This window comes from Pelophylax lessonae (assembly GCF_965119305.1).
Source record: "Pelophylax lessonae genome assembly, chromosome: 7".
NCBI classification, from domain to species: Eukaryota; Metazoa; Chordata; class Amphibia; order Anura; family Ranidae; genus Pelophylax; species Pelophylax lessonae.
The window spans coordinates 52,303,480-52,317,764 of record NC_138774.1 but is presented as its reverse complement, the minus strand read 5'-3'; the positions used below and the strand labels follow the sequence as shown (position 1 = coordinate 52,317,764).

Sequence of the window (14,285 nt, the reverse complement as noted above, 5' to 3'; positions counted from 1 at the left end):
TCTGTAACTCTAACTTAACCTGTAAAAAAATTGTAAGCGTTGCCAGTGGATATTTTTTGAGTACCGTTGTTTGGCACAATTTTTAAGCGTGATGTTAGATATCTATTTTCTCCGCACAGCATCATCTTTTATTTTACCAAATTATATATTGTATTTTTTTTTTTTTTACATTAAAGTTCATTAAAGTTTATTTTTAAAGTGTATTTTTTCCCAAAAAAACTGTGTTTGAAAAATCGCTGCACAAATACCATGTGGCATAAAAAATTGCAACCATCGCCATTTTATTCTTCTAGGGTCTCTGCTAAAAAATATATAATGTTTGGGTGTTCTGAGTAATTTTCTAGCAAAAACAAAAAATATGATTTTTACATGTAGCAGAGAAATGTCAGAATTGGCCTATGTGGGCAGTGTTAATGATGTGTGAATTTATAGCACAATGGTCAATTCATTCAATCTGACCTTTTCCATCAATTGTCATAAAAGACATTTTTCTTATCGAAACAAAATTTTCAGTAATTTTTCTGAAATTTTTTTTAAAAGTATTACAAAAAATGGACTGTGCTCTTTAAATGAATACAATAAATAATATCACTCTGGATCAGCATTTACTTTATTACATTTATTCTTGCTGGAAATGTCATGTTTGCATAGAAAAAAAAAAGCAAGTCAAGGTTTGCCCCCTAAGCTTCTATCAGACTACAATAGATCAAAGATTGCATGAAGATACTGTATGTTCAGCATTTATTTATCTCATCAGCATTGGATCTGTATTATTCATAGCATCCAGTTTTAAATTCTGATATGTGCAAGAATATTATTCTGAGGTTGCAAAGACACATTTCTTTCAGACCCGAATATGCTTGACAGTCAGAAGTGTATTTTTAAAATGTTTGCAGAGCTATTCATCCTGAGAAACTGTATGCACATTTGTTCTGTGTGGAAAACTTAATGCTATTAGGCTTTTTTTTGCAGGTCTAACAGTATTTTTCATGCTTTAATCAGAGAAATACTGTATTATGGCCACTAGATAGAGCTGATGATCATAGTAAATACATATTTATCAGCTCCATCTAGTGGCCATAATGTGGTATTTTTCCTGATTCATTCTATTCTGTATGAAAAATAACATTTAACCTGGAATGAAAATAGGCTAATACCATTTGATTTTACCCCTATTCACACAAAACAAATGTACATACAGTTTCCCAGGACAAGTAGTTCTGAAAATTTATTTTTAAATACACTGTTATATTTGTTCCCCAGTGATATTAATGATAAAATTGCAAAAGCCCACACCTGCAGAAGGTTCCAGCAAATAATCTAAAATGAAAGAGAATTTCTGTTTTTATTGAGCAGTAGCAGAGAATTATACCATGTCAGCTGTTAAATAAGGTGGAAAGTTTGGAGCTTAAATGACGCCTTCATTTGGAAGAGGGGAGATAATGACCTTCCTCCAGATCTTTTTTGTAATAAGAATGCAAGATATTTTCTGAATTGAGGAGTTGCAGAGCAAGCAACCCTCTACCATCTGTGTACTCCAGCCTGAAGCGTCAAGCCCCGTACACACACGCAGATCGTCGTCATACAAACGTCGGCGGACGAAAGATCTGCCGATTGTATGCGTGTTAGTATGGTGCCTCCGACAGATGTCTGCACACAATCCGCGGACAAGAGTCTTTCTTGCAAACATGAAAATTTTTGTCTGCAGACACCAGAACGGACGATTGTTCGCCTGTCAGTACAGAAATCAGCCGACAGACCGCAGATTTGCAAGACTGGGCATGCTCAGAAAATAAAAAACACAGGGAAAGTTAACCATTACATGACATCACTTCTGCAGTCAGCTGAAGTCTGCGGACAAAATTCTTGTGCTGTCCTTGTGCTGTCTTTGCACTTTTCAACAGACACCGACATCCCGGGGAGAAAAGACGAACATTTGTATGACGACGATCTGCGTGTGTGTACGGGGCTTAAGTCTCAGTGCCAGACATTTGTCGCTTGCTGTACTGTATGCGGGAATGAAACTAGAGTTTGCCCAAACGCAGCAGCGGCCACACATGGCACATACTTTATAAGTAGTCATTTATTTCTACAGTGCAAATGTTCAAAGATAGTTTTTGGCCAGAGTTCAGCTAGCCAATGGTATCATTTAGGGGTCAACTCATTTAAAAAAAATGTTTGGGAAAATGTGACAATGTGACAGCTTTAGGTTAGCCAAGGGTATCATTTAGGGGTCAACTCGTTAAAGAAAAAAAAAAAACAATTGTTGGGCAAATGTGACAAGCATTCGCTTGACAAATTTTGCCTATTACAGTAATTTCCTATGATCCTGAGCACCATCTAGTGGCCATAATGAGGTATTTTTCTGATTGTGGTATTTCAGAAAAAAAAAAAAACACATTATGGCCACTATAGATGGAGCTTATAATCATAGGAAGTCGCTGTAATAGGCAAAATACAGCCAGAATTAGTTAAAGTAATTAAAAAAGTTTTTTTTTTTTTTTAAATAACAAACATGTTATACTTACTTGCTCTGTGCACAGAGCAGCCCCAATCCTCCTCTTCTGGGGTGCCCTGGCATCGCTTCTGGCTCCTTCTCTTCATCAGGTGCCCCCATGGAGAGCCCCTTTCCATGGGGGCACCCGTGCGGTTGCACTCACGAGTCCCGCTGCTGCGTCCATTGACACAGACAGCCCCGCCCCCTGCTCTCATGTCACTGGATTTGATTGACAGCAGCAGGAGCCAATGTCTCCTGCTGCTATCAATCTATCCAATGAGGACCCGAGACAACGGCTGGAGCTGCTGGGTTCGTGCTCGTCACTGGAATGTTCGTATTCAGGTAAGAATAAAGGGGGGTCTGGGAGGGCAGCAGCAACCAAGAAGGTTTTTCACCTTAATGCATAGAGTGCATCCAGGTGAAAAACCTTGAGACTTTACAACTCCTTTAAGGTTGGGCAAAGGTTTGTCACATTTGTCCAACAATATTTTTTATAAATAGACCTTGTAAACTCCACACTTTCTGGTTTTATTGAGAAAATAAGTTTTCCAGTTCCCGAAGGGACAGTGCGTTGTTTTGCCCGTGCTACCCCCCCCCCCCCCAACATGTTTTAACATGTGTTAGATTCAGGGGCCCTATCTATCAGCTTTTTTTAGCTGGGCATCAAAAAAGCTGCTAGTCTTTTCAATTAGGTGTCACATCCCACCATAGGACCATGTACTAGTTTCCAAAACAAAACCAACCGAAAAAAACATTAGCGGTAGGGAGTGGATGTTGCTCTCAGCTCTCTGTTATGGATAGCAGTGCAGCCATACTGCTGCTTTTTAAATGAGCCCCTAATCGCACTTTTCTACTGCAAGTACCGGCTCGGCTCTACTCGGCCCTGCTTGGCCCGGTTTGCTTTTCCACTGCTGGTACCGCATGGTACGGTGTTGGAACGGTTTGGTACGGTACGGTATGGTTTGCTTTTCCACTAAAGTAGTACTAAAGTTAAGTGGGTGGGATAACAACGGGGTGGGTGGGATTCTCTGACCAATCAGTGGCTAGTAGTGACTGCATGCAAAGGATTGTGGGATATGGTACCGGGTATGGTACCTCTTGGAACCACAATCGAGTAGGTACTGTTTTTGAGAGGCGTACCGTTCAGTTCCATGCAGTGGAAAAGCGCCGCCGTACCGTACCATACCGAACCGTTCCTATACCATGCGGTACCAGCAGTGGAAAAGCACAAAAGCAAGCCGAACCGTTCGGTTCCATGCAGTGGAAAAGCGCCAATAAGTGGTCTAGCTTGATTTTGCTGCAGATAATGAGCTCTGAGGAAGGGGATGCATCACCCGAAATGTGTAAGCCTGCCAACTGAAGTGATGGTTTGGGCCTAGAGACTACCAGGATTGTAGTCCATCCTTTTGATGTCTATGCTTCTGGAGCACTGGGGTGTATGAGCATAGTATTTTTTATGCCACTAGATGTCCCCACTCTAATGGCCAGCATCATTCAACTCCTTCACCCTTTACTCTGAGCCCAGGTCACCCTGGACCCATCTCAGCTTGTGACTGGACAGTGAAAAGAGAAGCTGTACAGTGATGAGTGTATCATCTCCTCCTGTGTTTCTAGTCAGTCCATGAATCGGCTCCTTGTACTTCGTCCTCTCATGCTCCAGCCCTACCATACATAGGCTGTAAAATGCTGATACCAGGTGACATTCAGGGATTTACACTCTTTGAATTAAAAAAAATACATTTCATTATGTAAAAAAAATTATTAGAAAGTTGCATTAACGTGTTTCTTTTATATCTGCTTAGAATTCAGCTTTAAAGCCTAACTCCAGACAATTTTTCTAGTTTTGGAAAGCGTAAGGAAGAAAAGTTAATTTTATTTCTGTCTTTGACCCCCATGGGGGAGATTTTCCCTTACATCCTGTCCCCCATCCAAGAAATGGGGGAGCTATTTTCACTGGGACAGGAAAGCACAGTCAGGATTAAAAATGTTGTCAAAAGTTCTAACCCTTCCAGCTCTACTAAACATGTCATTTTGTCTTTACCTCCATTGGATAGATTGCCCATCACTTTCTATCCTGACAGGAAGTGAAGGAAAATCTCCATATTAAAGACATAGATGCCAGTACAAACCTATGAAGTGCTCTAACCCTTCCTAACGATATTGAAAACTAAAGAAAAGATTTGGTTGGAGTTGGGCTTTAATATGTTATTGGCTTCTAGGAATTATCAAACATCTGCAATTTGTTTAGTGATGATCTCCGGTTGATTTGGTTTATTCGATCTCCATCACTTGAACGGTTTCCTCTACCAGCTCATACCGAGTGATGGTTTCACTCAGCACAGGTGTGGTTCCCCGGGCGTAGCGATATGACCGCAACCTGGAAAGACAGGAGGAAGGATTACAAGTCATTTGTGTCAGGTATTTACCGGAAAACTCCAGTCTGGGTATTTCTATCAGTATACTGTATTATTTCTACACAAGTCATTTTTGTTACACTAACCTGAGTTTCACAATGCATTGCTCAGCTTTCAAACAATGCATCCCTACACCTAAAGCCTAGCCTACTGTGCACTCTCAGAATTACCTGCACCCTGTGTTTTAGACACCTTTGTACCCTGTGTTTTCAGTGTCCCTCTGTGTCATATGCCCACTCAATGTACACCAGCCGCACCTCTGTGTCCCCAGTGACCCCTGTGCTCCACGATTTCTGGTGACCTCTGAGTTTCAGTGATTCCTGTTTCTCCAGTGACCCCAGCATCTCCATTATCTCCAGTGACCTCTGCACTCCAGTGTTTCCAGTGACCTTTGTGCTCCAGTTTCCCCAAAGACCACAACATCTCCAGTGTCCCCAAAGACCACAGCATCTCCAGTGTCTCTACTGACCCCAACATCTCTACTGACCACAGCATCTCCAGTGACCCTGGCACTCCTGTCCTGTGTCTCCAGTTATTCCTGTGCCCCCAAGTTACCAGTAACTCCTGTGTATCCAGTGACCTCAGCATCTCCAGTGACCCATGTGCTCCTGAGTCACCAGTGACTCCTGGGTATCACCCCTCATCATCCTATTAGGAAACCCGGACACATGATTTAAAACCCAAACTATGAGGGTGAATCCCGGACAGGTTGCAACCTTAACAGTGACCCTGGTGCTTGTGTGTCTGTGATTCCTGTCTCCAGTGACCTCTGCACTCCAGTTTCTCCAGTGACTCCTGCACCCCAGTGTCTCCAATGACCCCTGTGCTCTGGCGTCTCCAGTAGCTCCTGTGTCTCCAGTGACCCCAGCATTTCCAGTGTCCCCAGTGACTGCAGCATCTCCAGTGACCACAGCGTCTCCAGTGACCCCATAATCTCCAGTGATTACAGTATCTCCAGGGTTGCCCAGTGACCCCAGCATCTCCAGTGACCCCAGCATCTCCATTATCTCCAGTGACCTCTGCACTCCAGTGTTCCCAGTGCCTTTGTGCTCCAGTTTCCCCAAAGACCACAGCATCTTCAGTGTCCCCAAAGACCACAGCTTCTCCAGTGTCTCTACTGACCCCAACATCTCTACTGACCACAGCATCTCCAGTGAACCTGGTGGCACTCCTGTCCTGTGTCTCCAGTTATTCCTGTGCCCCCGAGTTACCAGTAACTCCTGTGTATCCAGTGACCTCAGCATCTCCAGTGACCCATGTGCTCCTGAGTCACCAGTGACTCCTGGGTATCACCCCTCATCATCCTATTAGGAAACCCGGACACATGATTCAAAACCCAAACTATGAGGGTGAATCCCGGACAGGTTGCAACCTTAACAATGAACCTGGTGCTTGTGTGTCTGTAGTGATTCCTGTCTCCAGTGACCTCTGCACTCCAGTTTCTCCAGTGACTCCTGCACCCCAGTGTCTCCAACGACCCCTGTGCTCTGGCGTCTCCAGTGGCTCCTGTGTCTCCAGTGACCCCAGCATTTCCAGTGTCCCCAGTGACTGCAGCATCTCCAGTGTCTCCAGTGACCCCAGAATCTCCAGTGACTACAGTATCTCCAGGGTTGCCCAGTGACCCCAGCATCTCCAGTGACCCTGGTGCTTCTGTGTCTCTAGTGAACTTATCGTCTCCAGTGACCCCTGAGCTCCAGTGTCTCCAGTTACTCCTGCACTCATGTGTCTCCAATGACCCCTGTGCTCTAGTGTCTCTACTCTCCAGTGATGACCGCATCTCCAGTGACCACAGCATCTCCAGTGATCCTGGTGCTTCTGTGTTTCTAGTGAACTCACCATCACCAGTGACCTCTGCTCTCCAGTGTCTCCAGTGATTTCTGTATCTCCAATGATCCCAACATCTCCAATTACCACAGCATCCCCAGTGATTTTGGCATTCCTGCATCTCCAGCAACACTTTTTATTCCAGTGACCGTAGAGTCTCCAGGGACCCCATTCTTCTAAGTCATCAGTGGCTCCTATGTATTCAGTGACATCAGTACTCCCGTCTCCAGTGACTCCTATATCACCCATGACATTTGAGCTCCCACCCTGTGTCTACCAGTGGCCTTTCAGCACCCCATGACTTCCAGTGATTACACAGCATTCCACGTCATGCAATGACCCCAGAGCATCCTCAATCACCCATGAGCATCTTGTGTCATCCTGCGACTCCAGAGCACCCTGAGCTCCTCCATGACACCATGCAGCAAATACAAGTCCTGTATTTCCTGGACATCTGTTGCTTTCTGTGGACCCCAGTCCAAAACAATTTTGTAATATTTTCCTGTATTTTGCAATGTGCTGCAAGTCATGATTTCTATAGCTGCCCCCCCCCCCCCCATATTTAATATCTCTTCCTGACTTGTGATCCATAAAGCTACCAGCAATTTTAGAGGGAGGTCAACAATGCAATCCCACATGTTTCTGTGCTGATTCCCATTTATAACCTTTTCCTGAGTACATTTTCTGCTTAAAAACAATCTATTTATGATCCTGAAAAGCTGCACTGTTATAATCCTCTCACATTTTGGTTCCCCACATCTGAACAATGAAACTAATAAACGTTCATTATAACAATCAGAGATGTTTAGACATGTTGCAGATATTCTGCTATAGATAAGCCATTGTTCCCTGCTCTCAGCAGATAAAAGAATAATCACTTTTCAAATATCTGAATATCTGTTTATTAGGGGAGAAGATCAGAAATGGAGATTGTATGGCCACCCATTTGGTGGAACATTACCTCTTTCCTTTGGTCTCTGTTTCAGTGTATCCTCTCAGTACTTGTCCCCCTTCTCGTGTAATCACACACAGATCCACCCCACTTCCAGATCCAAGATCGCAAGTAATGCCCGCTGTTATGGCATCCGTGACCAGCTTCTTTGCTTCTTCCACCTGAGACAGATGAGATAAAATGTTATTTCACCTGCTTGCAGAGTACCAACATACTATATTCCACAATCACATCATTCTCCTCGCCAGAACAGCTTACACGTGACGCCACTGTCCCCACCACTGTCCTAAGTTGGCCATAAATGTTACACTAATCCTCTAGATCAGTGGTCTCAAAACTGTGGCCCTGGGGCCAGATGCAGCCCTTTTCCTGCCCTTACCCGGCCCTTGGGGCACTATTCCATCCACTGACACCAACAATGAGGCATAATTCCTGTCACTGACACCAACAATGGGGCACTATTCCTCGCACTGATACCAAGGATGGGACTATTCCTCCCACTAATACCAAGGATGGGGCCACTATTCCTCCCATTAACACCATCAAAAGGGCATAATTTCTCCTACGGATACCAATGATGGGACAGAATTATTTCCATTGACACCAATGATGGGGAACTATTTCTCCAACTGGCACCAACAAATTCCTGTCGCTGACACCATCAAAAGGGCATAATTCCTCCCACTGACCCCAACGATGGGGCACAATTCCTTCTATTGACACCAACGATGGGCCACTATTCCTCGCAGAGACACCAACAAAAAGGCACAATTCCCCCCACACACACAAATGATGGGGCAGAATTATTTCCATTGGCACCAATGATGGGGCACTATTCCTCCAACTGACACCAAAAATAGGGCACCATTCCTTACACTGACATCAATAATGAGGCACTGGGTCCTCCCACTGACACCAAAATTAGTACGGCCCTCTTAATCTGAAGAACAGTAAACTGGCCTTCATTCACTCAACCAGAGTTTCATGGACCCTTAGGGTTCTTTCAGAGATTGTTAGGAGTTCCTTGAGCTGCAACTAACTGACCTCCCATCTGGTGGGGCCTGCATAGTTCCAGGGTTCACCGCAATTGACACAGCCAGCTGCATGACACCATTTATTCTTTAATTACCTAAGGGTGGCATTCTGACCACCACTTTATAAGGGGGGTATTTTTCCCACTGGCCACCAATTAATTGGTTTTAAGAGGGTTTCACAGAGACCCGAAAATTATTTTAAGGGTTCTTCTGGGACAAAAAGGTTGAGAAAAAAAGAAAGTCCCACATAGCCTAGATTATTTATGTAACCAGGGATGGAGGCGCCTTGCCTAGAGGCTGGTGCTTCATTTAAAGTTTCACGGTGCGATTTTCAGGCGTTTTTGGTGGATTGAGTCTGATTTGACCCCAGTTTTTTCATATACAGGGATGGAGACCAATAGCATGACCTGCTTGTCTCATGTAAAGTCCCAAATATTTTATGAAATTAGGGATGGAGGCACTGAGCTATACAGGCCAATGCCTCATATAAAGTCCCAATCTGTGTTTTACACTGCATCCGCCAAGGGGATGGAGGTGTATGCTTCTCAGCTGGTACTTTTCAGCTGGTACTTTCCAGTTTGTACCATCGCTATAACATCGCTATTAGAGTTTTGATATACTAGACCAGTCATGGATGGAGGTGGGTTGGGGAGGTTTGGGCTGCTCTCTCCCACCTGTCTCCCATCCATCAATTAGCAGCCATGTGCTTCCATTGTGGAGACACTCAAATTAGAAAGTGTTAGGACTGCAGGTAACACAGGGTGCCGTGTATTGGCCCTGCAGCTTACACATGCGTTTGCAAATGCGTGTCAACTAAACCCCTGTTCTTTATTTATATCATGAGACAGGTCTACTTGGTTGGTGGCAGACTGGAGGGTGAGTACATAAGACTGGGGGCTGCCTGGCTTCTATGCACCTCTTTTAATCCTTTTCAACTTTTGTTTTTTCTGATACAGGGATGGAGACGCTGGGCATTACCTGCTGGTATCTCACTTAAAGTCCCACATAGCCTACATTGTTTATAAAAGGTTGAGAAAGGCTGCTCTAGATTTACCAGAGCTATGAGGACCTACCTATATAACCCTTTGAATTTGTATCTAGTAGGTCCCACCACTACATAGGCATTGAAAGATATCAAAAAGTATATACAATCACACTGTAACCTGTATTGTCAGCTTTGCAATGACCATTACACAAGACTTTTTTTTTTAACAAACACAAAAGAAAACTGAAACATTCTAGGTATAAAAATCTTCAGTAGCAACTACAAAGAATGAAGAGTCAGCATTTGAAATGGATGCTTTCAACCTATTCTATTGTATATACCAGGGGTCTCCAAACTTTCTAGACAAAGTGCCAGTTTACCGTGCTTCACACTTTAGTGGGTGGGGGGGGGGGGGGGGGGTGTGGTTGACAGTGACAGTTTTTTTGGGGTTTCCTCCGTTTGCGAATAATCGAAGCAAGCTGCTTGGCGATGGTCTTGTAGCCCATTCCAGCCTTGTGGAGATCTACAATATTGTCCCTGATACCCTTGGACAGCTCTTTGGTCTTGGCCATGGTGGAAAGATTGGAATCTGGTTGATTGATTGCTTATGTCAGGGATCCTCAAACTACGGCCCTCCAGCTGTTGCAGAACTACACATCCCATGAGGCATTGTAAAACTCTGACATTCACAGACATGACTAGGCATGATGGGAATTGTAGTTCCTGAACAGCTGGAGGGCTGTAGTTTGAAGACCCCTGGCTTATGTGGACAGGTGTCTTTTATACAGGTAACAAGCAGGGATTAGGCCCACTCCCTTTAGGCCCGTTTCACACACTCCGTCCGTCGGACGGACTCCGTTTTTCTCAGCGGGGGATCGATCCGCCGATCCCCCGCTGAGCAGGAGGATGACAGCTGTGTCTCCGCGCTGTGTGCGGAGACACAGCTGTCAGTTCCCCATACATCTCTATGTGGGAAATCGGATGGAAACGGACCGTCGGTCCGTTCTCATCTGATCCCATCCGATACGATACGCTGGACGGATGGAAAATAGGGTTTCCATCCGTACAGATTTGACGGATCGGATCGGATGTCAGGGGACATGTCTCCGCTGACATCCGATGCCCCATAGGGATGCATAGGGGAACCGTTCAGATCCGCCAAAAAAACGGACAGGCGGATCTGAACGGTCCGCCAGTGTGAAAGAGCCCTTACAAGAGTGCTCCTAATCTCAGCTCATTACCTGTATAGAAGACACTTGGGAGCCAAAAATCTTGCTGTTTGATAGGGGATCAAATACTTATTTCTCTCATTAAAACTCAAATCAATATATAACTTTTTTGAAATGCATTTTTCTGGATATTTTTGTATTATTCTGTCTCTCACTGTTAAAATAAACCTACCATTAAAATGATATACTGATTTCTTTGTCAGGAGGCAAACGCACAAAATCAGCAGGGGATCAAATACTTTCATCCCCTCACTGTAAAGGGGAGGTGTTCTTTAGTCCACAGAGGGCTGATAGCACTGCTTGAGATGACATTGCAGAGGGCACCATACACAGGACAGTACTGGATTTTTGGCAGGATTAGCCAGAATTAATTTAGATTTATTGAACAGATTTAAAAAAAAAACACCCTTTAATTTCAAATGTATTATTACAAAAAGGAGCAAATGAGAAATCCATTGTTAGGGTTTACGTTCCCTTTACTGAGATATGGCGTCTTACCGTCATGTTGGGTTTAAACTGATCTTCCAGTACAGCGATTGCCGCAGCTTGACCAGATCCTAAAAAAATATAGAATGTGTCATACCAGCAGGATATGTCATAATGCTGTTACACTATGGGCCCATCCAGATTTCCACACTGTGTTACAGAGCATTAACGAGCGCACCTTACCATGCGTTATCCTGCGTGTCAATTTTGCGTAGCGGCTGTAGGTGCATTAAAGGTGCATCAATTTAGTGCATTAGGGAGTCATTCAAAATGAATCGCACTGCAACGCATAACACCGCAGGATGCACTTTGCACTGCATTCCAGTAAGACATGATAAACACACATTTTACTGCACTTTACTGTAAAAATGGGAATGTGGAAATGTGAATGAGCCCTTAATAAAACTGTATGTGAAAGCTATATAGCTATAACCCTATACAAAAAACTGGAAAGCTGTTTATCTATCTACAGATACACACACACATATACAGGGAGGTATTTTCCTCCGTAAACGTTTGTTTTTCTGTCATGCACATTATGGCCCGTTCAAAGCCAGCCAGAATCCTTTAATTAATGATATGGAATGTTTTTGATTGGCTTAAAGCCCTATTAACCCCCCCCCCCCCCAAAAAAAAAAAAGTATTATACTGCAGCTCACTAATTCATAGATGTGGTGGCTGCATTCATTCTCTTTTGTCTTTTTCCCTTTTTTCTCACCTGGTGATCTGGCCGGAAGGTCTGCTGCATTTCATCTTACTTTAACAGACCAAGCTGTCCAAAATGAAAGTTGGAGAACTGAGATAACCATTTAAAGCGGAACTAAAGGCGCAAAACCTATGCCTATGACGCAACAGTCCAATGCCTGCGAGGTCCCTCGCTTACTGGCATCTTCTCCCTGGGTTTTTTCCAGGTGTCGGCCTTCAGCCGTTTTGATTGGCCAGCGCGGGGATGCAATCGTCTCAGCACACAGGAAGGGTACAAAAATGTAAACTGAGCTGCACATGCACAGCACAGTGTACATTCTGCAGTGGATTGTAAACAGGCAGGTGATTGTATTTTATTGCATGTCTCTTCTGCAATAAAGAGCCTGCCTGTTCACAGTCTTTCATTTTTTTTACTTCAGTTCCACTTTACCACTGACAGGGATGCTTACAATAGTCAGCTTTTATTCATTTATGTAAAACTTTTATAGCAAAAGAAAAAAATTCTGCTGTAAGGGCACATTCAGACTTGCGAATGGAGGGCAGTAAAAACACATAGTTGAGCCACATTTTAGCCACACACACACACACGCACACCTTAACCTGCAAAAGTAGTTGAGGGGGGCATTCATATGCCAGAGTTGCAAAGTGCAAAGATTATCCAACCTGCTGTATTCAGCAGGCAATACCGCCACCAGACACGATCCATTCAAGCTAATGGGGATGCGGTGCAACCTTCTCACAAGTGTGTGCAATAGACGCAGTTGCGGTGAATAGGTGCGCCATTTATGGGGTTAAAACAGGCAGTGAAGAGGTGTCATATATTGCCTTCTCACCATCTGTCAAATGCCTCTGAAATGCAGTTCAAATACGGATCACTTTTCATAGGTGCTGCACTTTAGCGAGACATCTGAATTTAGACCTAAAGCGGTATTAAATCCAAAAATGGAATATATTGCAGCTTACCAATCATTAGATGAGGTGGATTCATTGTTTTTATTTTATTGGGCTTTTCCCCTCTGTTTTCATCTGGTAATCTGGCCAGTAAAACACCTCCTGCATTAGAGCGCCCCTACTCAGGATAAAGGAGCAACAGAGACACCTTTGGTCAGCAGCATGCTCCTCCATCCAGAGTAGGCACTCCAAGGCTGAGTTTGCATTTGTGCGATGTGGGAATGCTTGCAAAACCACAAATTGATATGAATGGGTGGGAAAAAAATTACACATCTGCATTGTTGCATCTGCATATTATGCAAGAGTCTAATGGGCCATACATACTATACAATTTTCTGAAGACTTTTTCCTTTAGACTTACCAAAACCAGATAATATGAGGTCAAACCTAAACACTTTCAATTTGTATGCAATCTGGCAGGCCCTTGCACTACATAGAAAAGGTAAATCTGAAGGAAATCTAACCACAAAAGTTGGATAGTGTGTATCCAGCTTAAGACAGATACGTGTTACTGGCTGGATCACCAGCCTCAAATAAAGGAAACTAAACCTACAAAGAAGAAATTGAATGCAGCCACCACCTTTAGGAATTGGTAAGTAATATATTACTGTACATTTTTGTTTTTGGGTTTATTCCCGCTTTTAGGCCTCATGCACACGGGATGTTTTTACAGCGGCTGTTTTTGGCGTCAGACGTTTTTTTTTTTACAGCCAATAAACTCCCCAACATGTTCTCCTATGTCTCCATACACACATTGGCTGTTATCAGCAGTTTTTGGCAGGGGCAGTTTCTGGCTGTAAAAAAAAAAGAAAATGAAAACTAGTGGCTTTTGAGTGGCGTTTTTCAGCTGTAAAAGTGCTCTAATGTCGAAAAAACGCTGATAAACGCGAAAAAACGCTGCTAACTGGCGTTTTTTTTTTTTACGTTTTTGATTCCATTGCTTTTTTTAAACCTGAGTTCTGTTTCCAGGTGTCATTCATGGAACATAGCATGGGGTCACACTGTTACATTCTGAACACTGCATGTGATTTGCACCAAAAACGCACCGCATTCCTGTGCACATCACATGCTGTCTGTGCGATGTGATTTGAGCCATATATTTTGTAAGGCTCAGATTGCATCACATTTGCATCGAAATGTTGTAGGACCCTTTTTTTCTCCACACCCATGCGATGCAATTCTGGCAAGCATTGTCTGGCAAGCAGTGC

The 14,285-nt window shown here is 43.7% G+C and overlaps 1 protein-coding gene across 1 annotated transcript in view; it reads right to left on the bottom strand.

Annotated features, from left to right (window-relative positions):
* Positions 1-4,403: 4,403 nt before the first annotated feature.
* LOC309560357 (proteasome subunit beta type-7-like) overlaps positions 4,404-14,285 on the bottom strand; it is a 53,643-nt gene continuing 43,761 nt past the window's right edge. Inside the window, exons 6-8 of the mRNA XM_082263984.1 lie at positions 11,434-11,492; positions 7,697-7,848; positions 4,404-4,874 (exon numbers count right to left, since the gene is read on the bottom strand). Coding sequence (XP_082120110.1) covers positions 4,769-4,874; positions 7,697-7,848; positions 11,434-11,492 — 317 coding nt within the window. The 3' untranslated portion in view covers positions 4,404-4,768. The remainder of the gene's footprint in view (positions 4,875-7,696; positions 7,849-11,433; positions 11,493-14,285) is intronic.